The 26,850-nt window shown below is 33.1% G+C and overlaps 1 protein-coding gene across 1 annotated transcript in view; it reads right to left on the bottom strand.

Moving 5' to 3' along the window:
- Positions 1 to 4,062: 4,062 nt before the first annotated feature.
- The window catches only part of LOC124369007 (bestrophin-2-like), a 40,338-nt gene continuing 17,550 nt past the window's right edge, over positions 4,063 to 26,850 (bottom strand). The window contains exon 2 of the mRNA XM_046826613.1: positions 4,063 to 7,935. Coding sequence (XP_046682569.1) covers positions 6,346 to 7,782 — 1,437 coding nt within the window. The 5' untranslated portion in view covers positions 7,783 to 7,935 and the 3' untranslated portion in view covers positions 4,063 to 6,345. The remainder of the gene's footprint in view (positions 7,936 to 26,850) is intronic.

Genomic DNA, 26,850 nt, shown 5'->3' with positions numbered 1-26,850 from the left:
ATGAATGAATCTTGTGAGGCACTGGATGGTATCAAAACTACATTAACCAAATTTTCTCACACTAAATTTGTTTTGGTAGATATTCCTAATAGACACGATCTTGCTAATTGGTCTTATATTAATGTAGAGACAAGAAAAACCAATGCTGCTCTTAAAGAAATGAGCCTATTACACCCAAATGTCAACTTAGTGGAAGTGAGTAAAGCTGAGAGGCACTTGCACACCCGGCATGGTCAACATCTGAACCTTATGGGTAAAAAGTGGCTGCTGAATGTATTGCTGAAGCAATACACAACCTGGCAGACTCAGAATATCTTGTAGATACTTCTTAGCCTCCACCACCTGGTACCAGTCGAGATGAATCTTTGATTGACGACAGCAAGAAGCCTACCAAGAAAAGTCCTCAGCAGGGATCGGTAGTGTTGACGTTGAAGCCTTCCGAGATAAACCCTCAACAGGGATCGGTGACGTTGAGAGGAACGACATCGGGAAACATAGAAGGAACTGCCTCTACCCACCATCCATAGCCAGTAAGCCTCTACCTAGTCATAACTCTGTCAATTGTAATACACTATCACTTTTCAATCTGTAAAAAATAAATTATACGCTTTGGAAGCATATTTGAATAGTAAATACTTTGATATACTGTGTTTTAATGAACACTGGTGTGCTCACAAGGAACTCGACCTTTATGTACGAAGTGGTGTGTTATTAGGGATTGGTTATTGTAGGAAATTGTTTTCGTTTGGTGGTGTGTCTATTTACATAAATAAAAATGCTAAGTTCAATTTTGAAATAATTGATATTATATAGATAATTGATATAGATTTTGTGAAGAAGAACAATTTGAGGTGTCTGCAATCAAATTTTCTAAGTTAAATTTAGTTTTACTATCAATTTACTGGACCCTTGACTCTTCAATAGATGTTTTCACTGATAAAATGTCTCAGGTGCTGGATAGTATCTCTAGTTTGTCTAAAATGGTGAATTGTAAGATAATAATTTCTAGTGATCTGAATCTTGATCCTAGACACTCTGACCGTAAGACTCAATTTTTTAAAGATGCTTAGGTCATATGATTGTTACTGTTTAAATTTAGAGCCAACTAGATTTAACTCTTGTATAGATAATTGTATCTCTAATATTGGAAATAATGCAGTAGTTTGTTGGGTTGATCACCACCATTTGTCTTTACTTGCTGACCCTACAAATTTTACTGATCCTACCATATCAAATATTAGCTACACTTATAGGGTGCTCAATGAAAAAGCTGTATCTGCCCTACTTAATGGACTGGCTAGTTCTGATTGGGAATCATTTTTCTCATACTGTAAGAATACAAATGAAGCGTTTGAACTTTTTATTAATGATTTAGTGGTTAAGTTTAATGACTGTTGTCCTGTAAGGAAATAAAATTGTAAAAATAAAGAAAAACTCTCAGTAGCCCAAAAAAACTGGTACACTCCGTACTTAGGAAAAATTAAATCTTTTCTTGTAATATGTCATGAAAAATACAAAGCTAGACCCTGCTCTAAATATAAGGAATATTATTCTAGGCAAATAAAATTGTACAGATCAGAAATAGCAAAAGCCAAGAAACAATCTAATGCAGATTTCATTCTGAAATTTGAAAATAAATGTAAAGCAGCCTGGAAGATAATCAATAAGGAAACTGGTCGTTTAATTAAACAAAGCACTTCAAATTTACCCATCAGTGCTACTGAGTTTAACAATTATTTTGTTAATGTTGGTAATAACAACCAACAAGTTTTTCCTATTGATACAAATGCAACCCCAATTGAAATCTTACAGTCTGGTAAACCTGTAAAGGATCCCAAACTATTTTAAATTTAACTTTGTAGATTGTGTAACTGTGAATAAATGTATAAGTAGTCTAAGTAATTCAAAGGCAGAAGATGTTTATGGGCTTTCGAATTACGTTCTCAAGAAGTTAGGTTTACTTTTGCTCATTCCAACGATTCTAATCAACTGGAGTTTTTCGGAAGATGTTTTTCCCAATTTTTTAAAGGTAACAGCTGTAAGTCCCATTTTCAAAAAAGGTGATAGGCTCGGTGTAAATAATTACCGTCTAATTGCTCTTGTGCCAGTAATATCCAAGCTGATAGAGTCCATTGTTAAGGATCAGTTAGAAACCTATTTTGAAACAAACCTATTTTGAAACAAACCATTTTCTCACTTCTGCTCAGTTTGGATTTAGAAGAGGATTATCTACCATTAAGGTGGTAGAAAATCTGATTTTCAATGTTACGGAGGGTTTTGAAAACAATGAAGAAACTAGAACATTACTTTTAGACCTTAGTAAAGCTTTTGACCTTGTTTCGCACAAAGAACTTCTAGAAAAGCTTAATTTCTATGGCTTGGAGAATGCTGAATTATCTTTTATGAAATCTTATTTGGTAGACAGATCACAATTTGTAAAACTTGGAGACCAAAGATCGGACCTGAGGATGGTGACGAGGGGGGTTCCACAGGGCTCTGTCCTTAGTCCCTTCCTTTTCATAATTTTTGTTAATGATTTACCTAATTTTCTTCCAGAAAAGTGTCTTCTTTATGCCGATGACACCACCCTTTTTACATCTAGTCCTGATCGAGAACGTAATGAATTGGTAATTAATTATATGAATGAGCGTTGTGATCTTTGGTTTTCATCCAATAAGCTTATCTTAAATAATGATAAAACTGAAGAAATCATCTTTAGTTTACGTAAATCTACTTTGAATAAGACAGTTAAACTTCTTGGAATTAATTTGGATTCTAAATTGATGTGGGACATTCACACAAAGCATTTATGTACTTGCCTTTCTAGAGTTTTATTTCTGATCCCTAAATTAAAAATGTGTACTCATTTAGATTTAGTGACCCAAGCTTATTATGCATTGTTTCATTCACGTTTACTTTATGGTATTACTCTTTGGGGTAATTCCAGTGGAGCCCAAGAAGTTTTCATGTGGCAAAAAAAGTGGTCAGGTGTATAAAAGGTCTGGGGGATAGAGATTCATGTCGAACTATATTTCCTGAGCTTAAAATACTCACATTACCTAGTCTATTTATCTTCTACAGTCTCACCCATGTCAAGGAAAACTTAAATAGTTTTATTTCGAGAGGTTCAATCCACTGTTACAATACCAGAGGTCAAGGATCTATTGGATGTAATATATGCTAGACTGAGTAAAACTCAAAAGTCTTTTAGCTTTGTTTGTATAAAACTTTTTAATAAATTGCCCTTAAACATTAGAAACCTTCCAATTAACGCTTTTAAAACAAAAATTAAAAATTGGTTGCTTAGTCAAACATTTTATAGTGTAACTGAATTTGAAAATGGGAATTTCAATTCTGTAAAATTGTAATCCAAGATGTTATGTACATTTTTACTTGAATCTATATTTATTTGTGTGTTTAATTTATTTATATGTTTTATTCATTTATATGTTTTTAACTTATTACACTTATTGTTATACATTTTAAATGTAGATTTACAATATCTTATTCACTTTTGTTGACTATAAATTTATTCTATTTGGCCCATTTAATTTGACACGTAACCTTTAATATCTAAGATTAAGGCTACACAAAGGCTGTGTAAGTTTGACTATGTCTATTGCAACTACTGTTGATTAATGACAATAAATATATTTCATTTCATTTCATTGCAAATGAGGTCTAAAAGTGAGGGGCAACCCTATTATAGGCTGTTAAAACAATGCACAAAGTACCAAGTGTTGAATTGCTGACATGTACGATGTGCTGGAGCATCATTGTAGTGACAAAAAGTTCACCAGCACATTGGCAACACCATATGTATTCATAAATTCACAGCTTCCAGTGCTTCAAACATTTGTTTGCTGCATATCATCTGTTCTTATAGCAAGTAAAGATATTATCACTTTACTCCTCCAATAAACTTACTTCATTTTCAGCACACATACTTGCTTGCTGGTCATACTTGTGTATGGTTTGAAGGTCCATGGTATCTCTTTCATGTGAGGATACTACATCATAGAATATAACATATTAGGTAGTAGGAATGTACAAACAAACAAGTTACTGTGATTATTTTTAAATGTACACTTTATTCACAGTTATACAACAAATAATACAAGGTAATACTCAGGATAAAATCTGCAATATGTTTGCGTATACATACTGCTTATTAAGTACAGACAGATATTATTACTACTTATTAAAAAATAACAGATATCAGCTTTTGTAATCACTTGAATTCTCCCTGAAGACAAAAATGCAGTAATTAAGTGAAGCAGACAAACCTGTTTTGGTATACAAAGGAATAAACTTAAGATCTCTTGTAATATAAGAAGCAGTAGCTGACAAAAATGTTTATTTAGGACTAAGAAACAAAAAATAAGGAACTAATCTTTAAGTTTTTCATAAACTCAGCATTTAAAGCGTAAGAAACATCTTCCCAACACAAATCGAGAAAATATAGAGTACGGAGACAAAAGCATTTAATAATACTCCATCAGAAATGGGACAAACTTAATTAATAAGCAAGATATAAAAATAAATCAAAAACATTTTCATGATTTTTAAGCCATTTTAGTTTACACTTCAAAAATTATGTGACTTGTTATTTAGACATGCCGGTATACAACATCTTTAAATGTATAGAATTTATCAATAACAAATTTACAAGATTTGAATGGAATCTGAATATACAAGTGAAGATGAATGTGACTGATCTTCCATTCTACTTCTTTTAAAACCTCCTTTTTTTACGAGAGTAGCATTCTTGGCCTCAAGGCTGTTTTGAAAGCTGATTCTATGAGGCTTTTAATGATCAGTTGTTATTGGTCAGTGGGATAATCAGTAGGGCATAGAGGTAAGTGAGAGCCCTATCGCAAAAAAACATATTTTGGAACTGACCAGCTGTTAGATCAAATTATCAGTTAGAACTCTAGTGACTTCCTCACTTTAGCAAGTCACTTATTCATATTCGTATCATGACCATCAGCAGAACTCTAGTGCTTCTGGACTGCTTACTAGATATAGTCTCCCACATATTAGATAAAATACCCCCATAGAATAGCTCTGTTGTTCTAGCAGAATATATAAACATGGCACCAACCTGAGGATCTAAGCTACAGTACAACTAGGTCTTCTTTATCTCTTATACGAATAACAAAATAATTGATTGGTATTGCACTAATTTTGAACTAACTTACAAAAATGTACACCTTACACAATGAATTAACTTATCACAGTGTTGGTGAACAAATAAACATTAATTTTTCTTAGACTTATAAGATAGTTTATAGATACCAATGACTACGGTACAGTGCTGTGCTTGGGTTGGAAAAGGAACATAACAATTAACACGACAGTTAGCACTGTGAACTGCCAACGAGAAAGTGTCAGTGCTAGTGTTCCTTTCCTATTTCTATTTTTCGCTGGGCTTGGACACAAATCTTCAGTGGTCACTGTCAAGACATTTTAAACTAACGAAATCTGTCAACAATATTCACAAAATTTTATATCTCACAGTTAAAGTATTTAAAATTGTGTTTATTGCCTAAATGTTTGGACTCTAACCTCATGTACCCTTGACAGTGAGCCAGTATAAGTCATATACAATGTAAGTCCTTAATCCTAATATTGAAAAAGTCACAAGTAAACTATAGTTGTATGAGTAATAATATTATGTGTAAAACGTGGATTATGATATTCTAAACAGCTTAACATACATTTATATAATACTGAGCAGTATTGAGATCCACAATTTTTAGCTTTAAGCCATTTGACTATTCAAATTAGTTTCAATATTATTAAACCAGCATGAAATAAGTAATTAAGTGGCATTAATAGTGTTTCATCCACATTAATTATCAGAACCTGAATAATATTACAGTTTCAAGGATTTTGTTATTGCTGACTAGACGTATTAATATTAACGGTGGGAAATATTAATTGTTACAATGCTATACAAGTAAACAAATTCTGAGAGAACACCTTTGTTTGTTTTTATAAAACATATGTTACATAATAATACACAAATACTGATGTAAAATAATATTTTTGACTGTAATTTTCACTAATTAAGTTCTTTCTAATAAACAGTTTTATCTGTTCAAGATTTTTAGTGAACTCTGATAAGTTAAATAGAAATAAAGAACCAGACAGAAAAGATCTGAGTGAGTACATCAGTACACTAAATGAATTAATTATACCATACATCATATTTTATAAACATTATCATCAAATACTTAAATAATTTTACAATAAATAGTGAACTTGAATCCATGACGTCAATGCAGTATATCTCACAGTCTTATATTAAAATACACCTTATGACACAGTATCTAATGTTACTCAGTATCGCTTTACTTGGCCAACATATTGCTTCGATGTACTGGGCTGATCAGGGGGTATGTAATTAATATTCTCAGGAAATTCGTATAGGTCTGAATCTTCTTCTTTTTTCCAATATATACTGGGGTTGACTTTGTTCTTATTTTTTTGAGATTTTGATTTGATCTTTGGCACAACTATTGTTCCATTTTTCATTTCTACATTGTAGTATATACCGGATTTTGAAGTCGAACTTTCCATACCGTTTGCACTTGCTTTCTGTACATTATAATAAGTGTTAGAAGACCTTGTGGAGCTTCTTTTCATACCATTGAATCTGTTTTTTGCCTGTTTGCTTAAGTCTGTTGAATCCACCCCACAGTTTGGTTCAAGCTTTCGGTAACCTGCCGATGCTATAGTGTATGGTAATTCCTTTGGAACAATTTCATCCCAGTACACATCCTTGACAACTTCCGGTTCATCTTCATGCATCTCGTCGACAATCATGTATGCTGCTGTGATGTGCCGGTCTACTGTAGCATTCAGTTCAAAATCATCATCATCTTCTCCAAATGGATTCAACATCACAGTAGCAACTTTCATCAAACCTACGTAAATGATGAAGTTTGTCAAAGAAGACAATGTGACTCCTATCAGACTAATCTCACTGCTATCGTTGAATGGCTGATTGCTGAAGAGAGTGATAATAACGTAACTGACCACCACAACTACCATGGCCTGAGTATACACCAGTGGAATGCTAACTAAATCGTAACCCACCAGAATACCTAACTTATCTCTGTGTGCAGTCAGTTCAGTGATCACCAGTCGTAAACACTGGTCAGATGATGTTTTGTTCAAAGTTTTTGCGTGGGTTGCAATGTTTGCAGCCCAAACTAAAGGCATCCAGTTGTTGGCAGTTACTTGGGTCTCAAGTTTGTCATAATGTTCTTTCTCTTCTTGCAACATGAAGCCTGCTTCTTCGACATGCTTAATTGTTGGAAACCTTTTCTTGATTCTGGTGCTGATATTGCGAAGTGTGAGAACCAATGAAAGGACAGCGTATCTGACGATTGTCCTACGGATCAACCGAGACGTCTCGTCCTTACCTGGAATGGCCGCATTTGTGTACAGAGCGAGTGTGTCTGGGGAAGGGATCATCTGGTATTGGTGCCACCACTTAACTGCCACTTGGTCCACAAAGAAACTCAGCACAAATGGCACAGGAAACGAGGTGATATTTGAGGACAAATAACCTTTGAGCTTGTTCAGAAATTGCTGCATGTATACTGGCATTAGATATGTGTGCATGCAGTTGATGGCCACAAATAGAATGCAATATAATAACAAGTCTTGCCAGATCAGCTTATATAAGCTGCCCCGCCATCTTATCATCACACGCCATATATTCACCAACCTCCCTCCATTCGCTATATCTGCTGTGTATGACACGGTCATCTTTTAGTTTTTCACCAGAAATCTGTATCCTTACTTCCTTTAAAGTATCTTACTTGAAGACTTGTATGATGATAGTTATTGAGTTGAGCATCACATTAAACTCAAAAAAATAATCTCTCTTGGTAATCACTGAAGTTATTGGTGCCGTAAATCCTGAAACAAACCAATTTTGTATTATTACAAAAAAAATCTGTTGGGTTATTTAAAAAACTTATTATTTAAATATAGCATAAACTTGTTTAGATTCTTCTGAACTTATTTTTTCACTGGAAACCAGGGAAGGAGCTCTAAAACTTAAGAATAGGCTATACAGTTCAATAATCAACCCTCTTAACATCAGCAGGTATTTTAGCATAGATAAGTGTCTAGTTTAAAACATCAAGGTAAAATTTTAAAATAAGATTTTTAAAACATTCACTTTAAGTGACAGCTTAATTTGATCGCTATTGTGACTATGGACATTTTTGTAAACCTAATGTTATCTCTGGTCAGTGAATGCTACTTTATGTTTAGTTTTGCTAAGATGAATTTTGTGTTTCTTCATTTTGGGTCTTTAAACCTGGTGTTTGTCTTTTTTTTACATATACTATGTGAAGATAAACTGGAAATCATAAAAATCCTACTGACATCTCAATGTTTGAATAGTTAAAAACTTTCAAACTTCCCTTTATATAATATATATATAGAGCCCCTGATATGACCAATTTCTGTCTATTTTATCCAAAGTGGTTATTGTTTGAACAAGTTTAAAACTCTAATTTCAGTTAGTTGCTGTTCCATATAAAGTCAAATCAAAAACCTCTAATTTAATAGGTTTTTTATTTTTTCCAAGATTTTTAAAATGAGGTGTCACTTGATGAGGTTACGTGTTTTATATTTTAATCACCCCTAAAAACATCATTATGTTTAAAAGGTGTAAAACTTTTGTGGTACCTTTTTTAAAGTTCTTGATAACTCAAAAAGAGTAATAAACAGTGAACATTAGAGATCCTTAAGTTGACTCTGTCCAACATAGCGATCAATTGATATTATTGTATCTTGATCGAAAAAGTATCCATTTTTAATACTATAATAAAAAATTGGTTTCTTTCTGTCATTAGTTTAATCTCACCAGTTCCTTTTTTTTAAACTTACGAAATATACATAACTACTTGAACAAAAGCTGTAATCAAACGTTTCTAAAACATGTTTCATTATGGTATCTTTTTAATTATAGATGACATAAAAGTTTTTACCCAGGGTATTACTATAGGTAGTAATAGACTATTCTACTTGGCATTACCTAAGAGTAAGTACAATTAGTTAACTGAAAAATATTTATTTGGGAGGTCATATTTAATTGAAATCTATTTCGATTTCTATGTCTCTGTCTACCATGTCTTTGATTAAGGTATATGGTGACATGTCTGTTGAATATCTCAATTCATACCACTGATCACATGAAAGTTAACTCAGGATTGAAGCCCAGAACTAATTGGCACTCATAGCAATCTGGAACTAGGCTGATCGACAGCTCACCAGTGACCACCTCATGCTTCTTGTCCGAGTACAACTTCAACTATAATAATTATTCTCCAAATTTGATTCTTTCTTCCTTTTTTATTCCTTTTAGTTACTGTGTCTGCAATTTCGGGCCAAGATGCTGATGCTGCGTGTGTGATTCGACACACATGACAATCAACGTGAAGTCAATTTTAGAGTTTTTTTTTAGTAATGAAGTTTGTAGACAAAATGCCAAAGAACATTGGAACCACTAGGTCCACTCCAAGATATCATTTTAGTTCATTATTACTCTATTTTGGCAGCAACGTGACAAGTCATAATTTTTATTTAACATTTAAAATTGGTGCTTGAAGGTTTTATTTACCACAATTAAACTTAGAAGTAAATGTTGCAATACAGAGTATTCGTTACTACGACCTCAGAGATCTCCATCCCCATGTGTTTCGTCCACTAGGTGCACATATTATTTGTGCCAATCTGCTATTGATATGCACATAGGCGTATCTGGGATGACCTAATGGGAGGTGGAGTGTGTACCACTACAAATTTTCTGTACCTCCCAGTTAAGCTTAGGTACGGGAGCACCCCACTACCCCCAGATTATCTTAAATGCTATCTTATGCTTTATAAAAGTTATAACATAAGCGAACATTAAAACTTCTGGAGACCGCAGGATAACAAAAAAGAATTTCAAGAAAACGACCGCTCTGTAAAGAGAATACCAGAGGGTCGGTTAAATGGCTATATCTTACGAACTACTAAACACATCCTCAACATTTTACCTAGAATGTATACATTATAAAATGGGCTTGCAGGATACATATCTTTTACTTGAAAATATGGGAGTATATTTGTATTACTAAAATCACATGTATTTAACATTTAAATGTTTCTTAATTTCAAACGATACCGTCCCTGATTAAAATATTGGGATATACATCGACATGTATTGTTATAGATGGTATATTTACTGTGTATACAACTATACAAAGTTTGAGGCATGAAACTAGTAATTGTTTTTTACCGCCGCTGCGCTGAGCGGTTGATGTCCACTGCGTGCATTGCGCATTGACGCGGGAGACGCTCGGCAATGAACAAATATAGACGTAGAAAATATGAAATGTAACTTAAATATTATTTAGAAAACACGATATTTTGTTAATGTCTAATTTTGGGTTTTCATACACAAAGTGGGACAGAAACACGTTATAGCGATCGGTAAATAACTATCGTAATAATTAATGAACGTACGCGAATATAAATCGACGAAAAATAAATCTGTTTTTGTTTGTTGACGATTGTAATGTCATTCTAATAGTCATAAAAACTACTCTAACGCCATATTAAATATTTTTACAGTTTCAGACAAACTATTACAGGCATAAACCTGAGATCTGGCGAGGATGCACGGTTTAGACATTTTTGTTAATCTCCTACGTAACAAAGTAGCCTTTTATTTAACAGCATCTTTCTTGGAAGCAAGAACACTGAACCTAAAAAGATAAAATAAATTATTTTTATTAAGAACACTATCGAATAAACATTGCAACATAAACATTGGAATAGAGTATTCGATGAAAGAGATGTTGACAAATAATTAATTATTCATAGACACTATTAGAGACTATTCAAATAAACCGTTTTCTTTAATTCACTAAACAATATCAATTTATAAGAAGCCAACGTTTGATAAAAATTAAAAATCAACAGACAAGAAATTCAAGATGCTTATTTTTTACAGACCAACGGTCTACCAGAATTAATAGTTGTTATAATTGCATTGACTTTGTTTTAAATAACAACAATTCGTTTACAATTCTAGAACTCCTGTGATAGAAATTAAAATTAAATGATTTAAAATAGAGTATTTAAAGTTACACACTTATAAAAAATCAATTATTTACTTTGTTCTTAAATTATTTAACTCCTCAGACCTAGAACATTATCTGGTCAGAAAAAATTTTTTTTAGAAAGAAAAAAATAGTTGTTAGAGAAAAGGTATTTATTATTGTACACAACTAAAAAAAATCACTCCCGGTTTAAAAAGTCTAAAAATAATATTTTGTAAATAATCACGCAGTGAGGAAAGAAAAACGCTATTTTATGAAAATATATGCAAATTTAATGAAAAATTTGAGTAAACTAAATTATAGAAAACCTAATTTAATATTAAATGTGAGAGATTGTAACAATATGCGTCTAATTGAAGCCATAATTGATAAAAATATGAAAAGAAAGTGCTTATTGGATACTGGTGCTACAAGATATAAAATTAGTAAAGCATTTTATAATAGCTTATTGCTAAATAACAATATCTCCAAGTTAATGCAGTGAAATATAGGATGTTTGTTGTAAAGAACACTGAAATCAAATGTTTTGGTTACTGTTATACTAAAATAAAAAAAAAATGAATGAATGAATGAATTTGACGAAACAGTGTGCTCGAACATAGGATTCGTGCTTTAAAATCGTAGGGAACATTACTTTTTGCAAGTTATTTACGACGCTTGTCACCAATTGTTGACGATTTTCTGTTGGAGTTATTTTATTTTCTGACCGTGGAACTTTACCAAATTTGACTCCATTGATAGATAGCTCTTTTCGCTCTAAGGGTTTGGTGCTAGACTTTTCCTCCATATCCTCTAAATGCCGGACAATTTATATAAGTTTATTTGCGTAAAACACAGAATGCCGTATTAGAGATACAAATCCAGGAGATGACATGTTTCGGCAAACCAGTGTAGATTGCTCGTATCCTGCATGTTTTCTTAAGCAATCTAGGATGCTCTTTGGTACAGTTTTGCATTTGATGACACAGCTCAACAAGATATAGGAATAAAAAAATTGGGGCTTCTCTTTACCAACTTTATATATTATATATTTAATCAACACATTTTGTATATGATTTTGTTTCCAAGACTTGTCGATTCATCTATCATAGTAATATCTTAACAGTCACTTCTAAATGTTTTACAATGGTTTTTCTTTTCATTTACCAGATTTGTGACATTATTTTCATTACAGTTTTTGTGTGTATAAACCTATCAAATGTTCAGAAGGGTTGGCCCAGGTATATCTTCAAATGAAGAATCTGTATCGGCAGAGGAGGGTGATAATCCTTGTCCGACATTTGAGTCATCAATTTCATTAGATAAACGTGTCCAATATTCATCATCAGTGTCGATTTCTGAGAGGTCAAGCTTGTATACGAGTATGTTTCATTTAGAGCTTCTAATATATCACTGTCGTCACCAACAAGCTTTCACTTACTCAACGTTGACCTAAATGTAAAATAAATGTTCACAACCCAGTTCATAACCTAACTTATCACCTAAAGCGAAGAGTTTATTTGAAACTTATGTCAATATTTCAACACTAAATGCAAGTTACTAAACTCAGAATCGACAAAAGAGAGGGACAACAATTTATTATTAGTTTTACTGTAAAGTAATAAAGTTTTTACTACTAATACGCAATACAAATATCACATAAACAAACAGCTGGCAGCGAGCGGCAGAGAAAGAGCGTACGTAGTCAGTTTTGCTGTGATGATCAAACACTTTCGGAGACAGAGAAAGAGAATAGTCGGTAGCAATCATTAATCGAATACCACGTTCGGACTTGTTTTTACAAGGTATAGTACATATTTTGAAGCCCATCTGATGTAGGTATTTTTTTCAATACGAATATGAATAAATATGATTCACAAGATCGTATTAGTTAATTAATCCTAATGTGGTACACATGATGAAAACGATATATTCATATACGTATGTTATTCATACATACGGGGGTTTTGACAGTATAATAAATGTATAGTCTTATCCAGACATTGATAAATTTATGATAAAATTATAAATTTACTATGTTATCTTACTTCAGACAGTATCTAAAATCTGTAACTCCACTTTTAGCAACATAGCAGTAATTACATTTTAGTATTGAGTAGTAGTGACGTTCAGCAATCAGTTCTTTATATTTATTATATTTTATTTTACGTCACTCGCTGAAGCGTTTTAACATATCTTTCATATTCTATTATACAAATATTTTAATAGCTATGTTGGATTCATACATTTTTTCGTAACAGAAATCCACAGAAATAGGACCAGAATGAAAAGAATTTTTAATTTATATTTGTAATGGACTAGCCAAAAATTTTCATAATTTGTATCATCAATTGACTAAACTGTGTGAGTTGACAGATATTAAAACATAACTCCTATATTATATGATACTTAATTATCTGAAGTGATTAATAGCATTTATTTACATTGTGAAACAAGATAACTATACTGGACTCGAAACAAACTACTTTTTTTTAGTAGATATAGTCAATATGCGAGGAGAAGAAATATCCGAGAATGATAATAAGAGCGAATGCTATGATATATTGCCCTCTTGTTTATATATTGTGTTTTGTGTATATGATATCTTATCTTAATAATATAATTTATGAATGATTTTATGTTGGTAATGATTTATATCTGTTTACATTGAGCAAATTTTAGAGTTTTATTTGATTGTTTATAATTTCATTACTTGCTCGAAAAGTACACTTAAAAGTCAAAATAAGATGAGAAAATAGTCCTGAGCCTAGTAATAATACCAATCTCTCTACCTGTATGGTTTCCAAAATTCGTTTCATTAATAACACAGATAACTGCCTATTTGAAGAAGGTTAATGTATTACTACAAACAATTAATTAATCTTTCAAATGAAAATAATATTGAAACGAAATGCTATACAATGTCTCTAAATACAACAACTTCTAAAACTGAAACGTTTAATGTAAACTTGGATCATCTTAAATATTTATTTGTGCATCCTCAGAGTATTAAAAGTGCAAAATAGAAATTTGATTTTGCATGGGCATCCAATGAGTTTACTGTATAGCCTGATATAATAATATTGATTGATATATATTGAAACGTGGTTATCCACTGAGAATGACGCCTCTGTGTTCTCGCTTGACGGATACAATACGACACAAATGTTAAGCACTGTTAATATTTCAAGCTTGGGGTCTTGTCTGTATTTATGAATAACGACACGAACAGTTCATTTGATAAGTTTATTGGTGTTATGAACAAGGCGATCTCCCTTTCAAAAATCGAAAGAAAAATTAAATTCAACAAAAATAAACTTAAAAAACTGACATTGAAAGACAAGTGATATCCAAACTATGGCTATTCAAGACAAATTTTTTAAATTAGTAAACTGCAATTCAACCGATAAGTGATTAAAAATTAAATTTATTATATTTAGGAATAAAATTTGAAAGTAGATTAAATACGCTAAAAAACATTATTATTAGGGATTGTCTGGAAAATGCTCAAATAACCCACGTCAGCAGTATAGTACTCGTATAATTAACAAATTGAGCGGGCAAGCCCCCAGCCATGTAACCTGCTGACAAAACAATAACACTAGAGATATGCAGTGTTATTAAGCAATCAGAAATCCATTATAGGCGAATTCAATAGGTTTTTATATTAATGATTCTACTGGTCGGACTCTTGCGCTTGAGCAGCCTAATGAACACCAAAGATTTGGTCATGTCAGCCTATTCAGAACTTGCTCGCCTTCTCGTTCAGTTTATTAGCTTCATGTATCATAAAATTAACTAGTAAACTAAATTAAATTATTATCTAGAAATAAGGTACCAGGGGAAGATTCCGTTTCAAGTTACATACTAAAATGTCTCTTCACAAAGTACCTGTTCAAACACATATTTTATAAGAGGAAATATTTTAAGAGCAACTGAAATTTGCCAAAGTAGAACTGGTATTTTAATAAGAGCAAAGTAAATCCGTCGAAAAATACAGGGAAATATCATTGCTTTTCCTTTTTTTCTGAATTGTTGGCAAAAACGTAAAAATTAACGCAATTAAAAATTTATAGCTCCAATACAATTTGGGTTTAGACAAGAAATGAACAATCGACTGTTATATCACGAGTTCAACTATCAATAATCTCTAAAGTTCCTTCTCGCATATGCTGTGTGCGTATATATATGAGAGGGAGAGAGGGGGGAGAGAGAGAGAGAGAGAGAGAGAGAGAGAGAGAGAGAGAGAGAGAGAGAGATGTATGAAATATCATGCATTAATATCTGATTTTACTATATCTAAATACTCGTTTCTCAGCTTTAGTTTGGTTGTCTTGTATACTTAACGACAAAGTTAATGCCGCTTCAATAAACCGGGAGGGAAGTTGTTTTTGTGTAGTGAGTACGAAAGACACGCAAAGGTTATTACGTAATAATGTCTGTGTTCCTCGTAATTAGGATGAGCCTTGTCTGCAACACTTTCTGCAAGGTTGTCATGGAACATTTAATAAGCAAGAGATACTTGCAGGTAGATATACATTTATTCCACGGATTTTAGGAAGATTACGTGTATCAACAGAGGGTAAAATGCAAGAGACTTGGTATATTTCCTTCCTTTAAAAATTAGATTGTTTGCAAACTAAGATAGGTATAGATATCAGTTTCAAAAGCATATACGAGATCGTGGCATTTAGTGTTTCTGTTTAATGGTTGTTGATTGAGCAATAAGACCTTAAGTGTCCGCAATTCACATGTAGCTATAATTACATTATCAGGAAAGAACTACAATTGGAAAGGAGTATCTAAAGCACGGTTTATTCTCCAAAAACATATTATTTTGATTAAAAATCGTGTACTATTGTAAGTAAAATATTTGATTCAATGGTGTCATTTGTTTAAATTCTATTACAATAAATACTATAATTTACTTGGTAAATATATTTTTTAACTCGTTAGTAAATTTTTAAATTTACTTTTAACTTTTTTATTCGAAGTAAATTCAAATAGTCGAAAATCCAATTGCTGGCACTATTTGGTCTAACACAGGTTTTGCAAAAAACGTCTTTTCAAACATAAAAACCACAATAAATTTGAAAGTGGGATGCATTCGGCTTAATAAAAACACCGATACATAACAAGGCTTTGTTGCAAATAAAAATGTTTTGTTCCAAACAACAAAAACAAGCTTTATTGCGAAGACAAATAGATCGAAAATAAAAAAGAATTTCTTTCAAAGTGTTCATAAAGAGTCGTGTAGAAAAAACAGATTTTTATAAGTCAAGTTAATTTGTTTTTTGTATTTTAAATTGTTTTTAAACTGATATACCTGATTTCCCCTTAATACTGTGACTTTAAAACTATTTCGTCAACGCAGCGACCTCTTCTTATATCCATGTATTAGCGATTCGTTGTACGAGTAAGTTAAAATTTAAAACACATGATACATGCCACTATAGCATGTAAATAAATAATGCAAATATTTATGTAACACAACGCTACGACGCGATGGCCACTTTTTCGCGCGTGCTGGACGGACGGTTTGCAACTACTGAAGGACGCAACTTGTCATAGATGAACGTTTTTCACCGATCAATCGTTTCCAGATGCATTACCGTGTCAATTTTTATTGAATGTTTATTTTATAATTCAGTACGTTACGGGTCACTTTTTGCTGCTGTGTGTATCTCATAATGTTCAAGTGTACTAATGTCAACTACTTTTCTTGCGTTTTAGAATTATATTGCAGTAGTTGTGTCCACGTAGTATGAGATGTGCACAGTAATTTGATCGTTGTGAAGCAATATTCTCTGGAAGGTGTTCCTTAAAACGGGTTTGAATGATCTACCCGTTTGTCCTTGGGACAATCACTACATACATTGCATTTTATATGCCCCGCTGCCGTTAAAATGATCCTTGTCGGGCTTTACAGGAATTTATTTAGCCACTGATTTTATTTATAGTCATGTAAGTTACAGTGTATCCATGTATTGTACATGTGTTGTTAACTTTGTGGATCAATTATACATACAAGCTAATTCATTGTTAGACACGGTAATGCAGCTGGAAATGACGAGTCGGTGAACAACCTACTTCTCCAACAGTTGCACACCACCCGCCCGGCACGCGCGAACGTGAGGCCGTAGCGTCGTGGCATCCATTTGTGTTATGTGGAATGTGTCGTGTACTATGTGTTTTTAATTTCAACATACAACTAAAGACTAAAGGCAGCCTCACACCACACGATCGTCCATCCACTCGACGGATGGGTTGAACGCTCCGTACAGATCACTCGACTGTTTATTAAATTGAACGCCGCACACCGGCGTCCGTCCAACCGCTGGAAGAAAATTCGGCCAGTAGATGGATGTTTTAGAATTGCTTGCCGAGCGATTTTTACAGACGTCCGCGTAGACGTTTTCAGTTGCGCATGCGCACATCACTTCAACAGACACCACCCGGCTATGTCCTCGCCGCGTGATGTCTTTATTGGTAGCTGAATCGTGTTATCCGTGTAATTTGTACCTCAAAAATCAGTTTTTGCTTACTTATTTCTTATTTTAAAGCTTCTTGCCAGATTACCTAGTCCATTCTTGGCATATAGTAGCCCTATTATTAACGATGTTTTGAAGCATTTGTTCAATATTTTTTATGTTTAATTTTTAGTACATGGCGAAAAAGATAGAAGTAAAATGCTTCAAATATTAGAAAAATTATATTTCTCGTCTTTTACTGTAGAAAGCAAAATATAAATGTTGGGTTTTGATCAATGTAATTGTGTTATTGCCAATATTAATTAAAAAGCACCTTTGGTTTTTGCTGGTCCTTAATAGTTTGAAAAAGCCTACCTCAAACATCCAGCTAACCTTTCTCTGCTTGTGATCGATTTCCTGTAATTCCTGTCTTCCTTTTGTATATCACTCTATATATATGTCAAAAACTCTTCGAATTGCTCTTTACTTAGTGTAAAATAAAATCTGAATCTCTCTTCGCCTCCTCCTCTCAATCTGATATTGAATGGTGGGATTCACCAAACCTTTCTCTGTTTTTATTAGTGGGGTGTACCCAATGTTTTCGTTTATTAACTGAATACAGTAGTACTGACTTTTCGTGATCACTGCTAAACTGTCAGTAGCAGTCCATGGTAAACTTATTATAAACTCACTGTTACACCAAGTTACGTACACTAAATGGCATTATTTCAATGTTTCCCTGACGGAGATAGCTATTCAACAGAAAGACGAGATGCAAACAAATTCGTCCGTCCATCCGTTGGATGGTCGTTCGCGGTATAAGATAGAATCCCGTGGAGGTCCAAGGAATTAAATCCGTCCAGTGGGGTATGAGGCGGCCTTAATGCGTAGAACCCTGAAGGTATCACAGTGTTGACGAAACGCGTTGTAACGTCGCAATATTGAGGAACGTCAGAAGGTAAGTTTATAATTTAAAGAACGATCCAGCTGTAGGAATGAGCTGGTATATTTTTTACTTAAAGACAGCTCAGTATAATTTTGTTTTATTCGTAGTGAACACTTTAAAAAATGTTAGAGTAAAGTATTATTTGTTACATTTTGATCACAGCTGCACTGACAATAAGGGAATCGTTAAATTTGCAGGTCGACATGGCAGGTACCAAAGATATTACTTTTAACTTTTCATTTCGAATCTTGAAGAGGGAAAGAGAAAGTTGATACAAGTGAAGTGGGGAGAAAAATAGGTGTTATTTTAATAATAAGATAATATTGTAATTACTGGTGACGTAAATGGCTTGCTATACTCTAAATATATATTGTTAGTGTTTTAACGTAAACATTCCTTTTTTACTCATTAAAGAAGTTTTAGATCGAAGAGTTTTTCTTAAAGTAAATCATTATAATTTAAACAGTTTGTAGTCATGTGGTTACATTGACAATTTGTGAAATATTTTCTTGAGTAAATCTTACATTATTCACTAAAAAATGCATCATACAAAATATAAAGGTTGGATGTTGCATAATTTACTTCTTCTTTGCGTTTGCAGTGGTTCACGGCAAACATGAATTTTCTTAGTTAAAAAACTATTCCTATGAATTTTCACAGAAAGCTCAAAATGTTCAATATTTTAATCTCCAAACCAATTTCTTCTGAACAGTAATTTCTTTAATGGCGTTATTTGCCGCTGGGTTCCCAGCCATAAAGGAACCCAGCGCCATAAGGGCCATAAGGAGGGTGTTGGTATAGTTGACTGTGAAGGATAACTGTTAGAGTGAGTTAGCTTCCTTAATGGTCAAGGGTTTTAATGGAGGGTAATGGCTTCCCCTCTCCTGCCCGCTTTGAATGCAATGGGCTTTAGCATCAGAGCTCTCCCCTGTTTTGAGGGGACATGTTATATTTTGAGGGGATGTTTACCCGTTCTATTGTCAGGTATCCGTCTCCTCACTGGGTATCAACAAGCGGCGGCCCCTACCCCTAATCTTATTCATCCTGAATACTCGTCACCCCGGAAGCAGCGCAAGTTCCTTTTAGAACTAATTGCAATGAAGGAGATTCTTCTTGTCGTCAACAAAACTGCTGTGGATTGTACATTAATAATTTATATTTAATTATATTTAAGAAAAAAAAAGAAACACATTATTTTGTATGCCATAAACTCATTTGCGAAATTATATTAAATTTGATGTTTCCCTACAAGAAAAATAGAAAAACCATGAAAAATCTATTAAATATAGTTGGTTTGGTTTAGTTTTGGTTAATTATGGTTTAAAATATAAAATCGGTTACTGAGAAAAAATTGAACTATTTTATTCGCTGCATAGTTAGTTACCAATAGTAAAAACAAAAAGGTGTTTTTCTGATAGAGACACTTTTAAAGGTATAAAAATGAGTTATGAGTGGTGTAATGGCTTAACAGTGATTAATGCACGGTTAAGTTTTATTTCATTGCTAATTGTAGCCTAGTTGCATACTCGTCTCATTAACCATATTCATTTAATTTAATTAGACATCAGCTAATTGATAAACAAAGTAATTACTGTATTTCTAATTTGAATTTAACTTTTGTGCAGCTAAAAAAGTCATTGTTTACCGTGTGATTGATGTTGTACTATAGCGTGAGACAGAATTGGCCTGAACGAGAAACTCAAGGCTTCAGCTTTTATTTTGGCCCTGTATCAACAACTCAAGTCCATTGAGGCACTGGATTCCAAAACATTCTTAACACGAACAACACACCAAACACAATTCTCGCAAAGCACAAAAAACATGTACGAAACATCAACAGGAGTAGGCATTTAAACCCCCACCCCCCCACCCACAAATGCATTGATTTTTAAACGAGCCAGCCTGTTTTATAGAAATTATAGAAACTTGCAAGAGAAGAGAATGTTTTAAATTTGGTTGAGAGTAGATTTGAAACACTAATACTAATAAAGCCTGTTTTGGAACACCCTGGACGAGGTTTCTACCTGCCTGAGAGATAAGGGCAGTTTCGTTTTTAATGATTCTTTATTTAAAACCATTATTCTAGTTATAACCACTAGTGTGAGAAAACTGAACTGTTAAAGTTGAAACAAAGAAAACTCTAGTTCGTATTTTAGGTTTAGGTCAGGTTCGTATATCTAGCTTATTATCATATGTTGATAAACTGTATATAGTACATGAATTCAATATTTAATTAAATGAAGAATAGTTTCTAGTACTGCAGTACACAAAACAATGCTATGAAAACATTTCAAAATAATATTATTGTTGTACAGTGATAGTTTTTAGAATGATGCTCCTTTACTAACAAACATTTGTTAAGAAGCCATCTTGCATTGGAAGAAGATTGGTTTGGAACAAATGATTTAAAATGGATGAGATAATATTTAGGTATTTAGGCTAATATATGGTAAAAAAATATGAAGCGAATGAAGAAGGATTTGGAAGATCCAGTGATTTTCAGTCACTATTAAATAGGATAAATATTTTAAAATCAAGCGCTTTATATGAATGTATACTACAACTAATTGGAGCACGCCTAAGGGAAAAAAGTTGTTTCATTTTCATCAATGTTTTTACCAATTGTTCCCACAAACAGAGAGGTAGATTAAGTATTTATTTTAAGTTTTTATCTGCATCTGATATAGTAATATAAGTAACTGTGTCTTAGATTGGCATGTTAAAAACTTAATCCTATCTATTTGTAATGGGAAGTAGTGGTGGTTCTGAGGAACCAGTATTTTTAGTATTGAAACTATTAAGGAGGCATCAGTAACCTAACGCTGCTAAGGCGGTTTTGTAGTGTAACTGAAATGCTGGGCATTAATTTTTAGAGCTGAACAATTGGTTGCATGTTCTATTATTTCGGCCCAGACCGTGGGTGCCCTGAGTCGTAAAAACATGAATCTGTTAATGAGAAAGCTAATAAAACCGTACGATAGTTCATTGTTTGCGTTATAGCGTAGTTCAGTCTCTGAGACTGCCGGTATACTTTCTCTTCAAAAGTCTCCAAAAAGTGCATTTCTACTTAATTGTGTGGTGACAATAGGAATTTAGCTGATGGTAAAGTAGCTTTCAAGAACCTATTGAATTAGTATAGGAATGCGCTGGCCTTAAGTAGATGAAGTCGAAAACTACAATCACTGTTCGTAAGTATCCGAGTATATTTTTAACTTATAAGTATACGAGATGATCTTTTTAGGTAACACATTAAGAGATTACGTTTAAGTATAAAGTGAGGGAATATTTACCTGAATGAAAGTTCTATAGTTTTAAGGATGTATGATAATGATGGGCATGTCTCTTTAGTAAGTAATTAGGTAGAATCTAATTAGCGTATCATTAATCTCTTATCATGTGTGCAGTTAAGGTTTATTTTACCATTGGGTTATTGGGATTTTCATATGTGAGGATAAAAATTGTAAAGTTAATTGTGTGCGAGCAAAAGATTAATACAATTTTTTGCCAACCCTAATTCATATTTGTGTTAAATTCGAAAATGAAAGTTACAATTTTATGCAAGTTTGTCGTTATGAAAGGGCAGCTTGAAAAGTTAAACTACAAGCTCTTAAACAATTTAAGTACCTTTGGCCACACAACACGATGCATTGTTGAGAAGGCGGAAGAGTTAGGAAAACACAGCAAACAATTTAGTGTGTAGTGAAAGAAGGATGGGGAGGTCATGGCTGGTAAAACTATTGAAAAGTCCGGTCGGTAAAATCCGTTACTGTATTGTAATTTTACCGAAAATGTACAAAATTAACTCAGTTTGCAGAAACGTCTATTGGAAAGATACAATGTGGTTTGTTGAATTTTAGTCAATACAACCATCAATGATAAAAATTGCGAGTGTGCTAAAAATTTACTTCTTTTCCTAGAGCGCCAGCATAGTGTAGGGCACCGAGAATGTTAATAGTGTCGAGATTACATGATGAGAAGTGCACGAGAAATCAGCATTTATTGATGCATTTATGCAGCATTACGACACCTTAATAGTTTGTGCTGCAATACAATTATTTCACAGTAGGCAACTGAACAATGTTAACAAACTGTTTCAGTACCAAGGGTTTTGAAATATCCCGTTTGGAAAAGCATCTCTTAATTTTATTGAGGTCACGCGATTTATTGAGTCATATCGCCAACATTACATTTCGACGGAAATGAAGTCTGTCCATTAAATAGGTTCAATTAAATATGTATGTAAAAGTAATAAAACCCGTAAATAAATATACATTACAAAAGTGTAAGCGACAAATTAGGATATAAAAGAAAAGTAACATTGGCCACACAGGCACACACCACTCACACAGCCCACAAGTATTGTCAACAAATCGTCCCTTTCAGCTCAGTGGACAAAGCAGCCGATTGTGTAACATCCTGACTTCCGGTATCTGGTCAGTCTGTACCTGTCCAGTACCTTATTCATTATCTGATAAGGTTATCAGTGTTAGTCTAATAATCTGTTTCCTTAGCAAATGTTTATATTTGTTCGCTCGGTTTGGAGGAGTAACTACAGGCCATAGGCAGATAATAACTGTTGACCACGTCACTGTTTACACGGTTGGTGGGCTCTTTATAAAATTGCCTTATACCCTTGTTTACCTCTATTAGTAGATTTATCATAAGGGAATTATGTGTTAAAGGTTAGAAAGATCAGCTTATACGTAAAACAATAATAAATTGTAAATACCAATCAGAATATACAATGGATAATTGAAACAGTAAATAATAATCCCAGTAGCTTAGAAAAACAATTTGGGATTTGAAAAAATCTTAAGTGAGGGAAACTTGAACTAACAGTAAGAGCTTTAAAACTATTTCGACGCTGTTTTTTTGTTTATATATATAATTTTTGAATATGTATTAAATGTAAATTTGTGTTACACTATTATAAGAGGATTTAGTTTCTTTAACATACATTGAAATGTTGTGTGGAATATTTATTTTTATTTTTCATATATGGTAGCTACACACTAAAATAAAGTTCTTGTGTTTCACAAAATATTGTGTAAAATCACTGATTATTGGAAATTTGTTGGCGGGCATTTTGAACCTTTATTGCTATAAACAATTTATATTTTACCACATAATGACCTAGCTATGGTTGGAAGGGTTAATTCTTAGCGCAGTGTCTGAAAACTGACCTGTCACAGACTTGAATCCTGGATGTTTTTTGTAAACCTCAACAAACAATCTTTACTTATTTAGATGATATCTATATTGTAAAACACAATAATGATATTTATGTACATTAATCCATCATCAATATTATGCCCCGATGAGATTATCATATGTTTTGAATCCTAAATCTGGTTGAGGGGGAAGCGTTAAATTGCTCAAGGAATAACAGCCGTAATACCAAATAAGTTTTAGTCATCGAAACAATCCAAATGTATTGGGATACAAGTGTTTGCATCCATAGCAGTAAGTCGGTCGCCGAATTCTAAAATTATATTTAGTTAAAAAAATCGTGCTAATATCATAAAAGATATAAAAAATCCTCTATTGTAAATCTATTTCCCTAATGTGCTAAGCCTTGTTTCTGTAAATTATTTCTTGAAAGATCTCTTGTACTTCGTTGATTTAGAAAATGTTGTTATATTCACTGGCATTTTTGTATACAATCTGTAATTTAGACGTAGGCATCTGATATATAGGGTGTCCGTTTTATCTATGCAACCATTGGTATCTAAAATATACTTATACTATGGATATTATGGATACTTAACTTCATCTTTAGTGAAATTTAACAATATGCTTATAGAATTTCAAAATTGTGCCACCATTTAAATTTTTTTTGATTAATTATTATAACAAAAGGTGTACAATATTAATTTAAAGTTTTTTTTTAATTAAAATTAGTACGTTGTTCTAAAAATATTTCACGTGAAAAACATGAAGTTTGTATTCAGTGAACTGGAAACAACTCGCTCAGTGGTTATTTGTTTAGATTGTCCACAGTGTTCTATTTAATTTAAGCGATTTAATTAATTGTGCTTACAATAAATACTCAATATTATTAACTAGACAAAAAGGGTATGCTTATAAGCAATTTTAAAGTCACTGGTGAGATGATTCTTTTTCTAACATGGTTAAATGTTAGATAGGCGCATCACAAGCAACATTAATCTAACTAAATTTGGAAGTTTTTTCTTTCACGTAGGCTGTGTATAAAGACGAATGTGATCATTGTTTCATATATTTGGCTTGGGGATTTCAAATGTGCCTGTTCTGAGGAACGCTTCACGATAATAAAACAATTGGGCTTGCAGAATCATCGGAATATGAAAAAAACAAGAATAAACAATGGCGACTTAACTTGTCTGGATAAAAACTGTTGTCGGCCTCCAAATAAAATCCGATAAGATATTCCATCCTTGACTGACACGAGGATTGAACCAGATTATTGAATCTAGGATTGTTGCTCTATCCGAAACATTGCTCTCATATGATCATAATTATTATATTAGTCTCTTTCATCTAAGATAATTTAATGGCTTACAAACAGGAAATGCAATGTTAATTGAATTCTGGTACTTTCTTTAAGTCGATAAAAACTTACTTTCAGAAGACCTCATTAATAAGTTCGCCTATGTGGATAAAACATAGGTGTTGTTTTGAAAGCATGGAGGAACTTGGTTATGTGGATCCCAATATTTTAAAACTACAGAATCCTGCTTGATGCTTCAAACATCATTGAAGCCAACTCTTGCCAGAAACAGCGACAGAGGTTACTTTTGCTCGCAGCCAAAATTGCTGTACAGTGGTACTTGCAAGTCCCCGTACAAACTTCAAGTTGTATCGTGAGTAGTCTTGAAGTTTTCCAGATATGCTTGGAGTAATTGTACGGAAGGAATTGTCTCTCTCAGTTCGTCATATTATGGCTGACTTCTTGCGTTTTTATCATCATTCTAAATGACACGACTCAATGTTTCAGCAAAAAATGGGTCTAAAGGATCCGTAGTGTACTTATCGTATGGGAAACCAATTCTTTAGCTTTATCTCTCGTGTTTGTGGACTGAACTGAACACTTTATAGAATTCGGATATCTCAATAATGTCTTTAGAAACCTGTTGTACGTAAGCACAATCAATTTATTTTAAGAAATCATTATTTCTTGATACTTGGCCCCAGGGTTCGTTTGGGAGCTACATTCTGAGAGTGCTCCATTCGTCACTAATTATATCATAAGCACGATTATATAATATGTTGGAATATATTTCTTGATACTTGGCCCCAGGGTTCGTTTGGGAGCTACATTCTGAGAGTGCTCCATTCGTCACTAATTATATCATAAGCACGATTATATAATATGTTGGAATATATTTCTTGATACTTGGCCCCAGGGTTCGTTTGGGAGCTACATTCTGAGAGTGCTCCATTCGTCACTAATTATATCATAAGCACGATTATATAATATGTTGGAATATATTTCTTGATACTTGGCCCCAGGGTTCGTTTGGGAGCTACATTCTGAGAGTGCTCCATTCGTCACTAATTATATCATAAGCACGATTATATAATATGTTGGAATATATTTCTTGATACTTGGCCCCAGGGTTCGTTTGGGAGCTACATTCTGAGAGTGCTCCATTCGTCACTAATTATATCATAAGCACGATTATATAATATGTTGGAATATATTTCTTGATACTTGGCCCCAGGGTTCGTTTGGGAGCTACATTCTGAGAGTGCTCCATTCGTCACTAATTATATCATAAGCACGATTATATAATATGTTGGAATATATTTCTTGATACTTGGCCCCAGGGTTCGTTTGGGAGCTACATTCTGAGAGTGCTCCATTCGTCACTAATTATATCATAAGCACGATTATATAATATGTTGGAATATATTTCTTGATACTTGGCCCCAGGGTTCGTTTGGGAGCTACATTCTGAGAGTGCTCCATTCGTCACTAATTATATCATAAGCACGATTATATAATATGTTGGAATATATTTCAAAGGCTGTCCATTATACTCTTTAGACTGTGTAGTAGTTGTGTGTTTTATGGACTCTACTCGCTCACATTGTAAAGCGATATAAAAAAGGGAATATTTTAAGCAGCTACATAAACTATAAAAGAGAGGAAATAAGAAAACGTACTTTATTATAAGTTTAATTTGATTTCAATAAGATTATACTAAATACGAACAATAAAAATTGATACAACGGGGTTTTTCGAAGGACTTGGCTGAACGCAACGAAAGTCATTACGGAACTGACTTCAACCTTTTACTAGATTAGTGAAAACTTGTGATCGATAGTTCAAAATTTT

This window comes from Homalodisca vitripennis, chromosome X, assembly GCF_021130785.1.
Source record: "Homalodisca vitripennis isolate AUS2020 chromosome X, UT_GWSS_2.1, whole genome shotgun sequence".
Lineage (NCBI taxonomy): Eukaryota > Metazoa > Arthropoda > Insecta > Hemiptera > Cicadellidae > Homalodisca > Homalodisca vitripennis.
The sequence above is the reverse complement of the archived record's forward strand: the minus strand, read 5'-3'. Positions and strand labels throughout refer to the sequence as shown.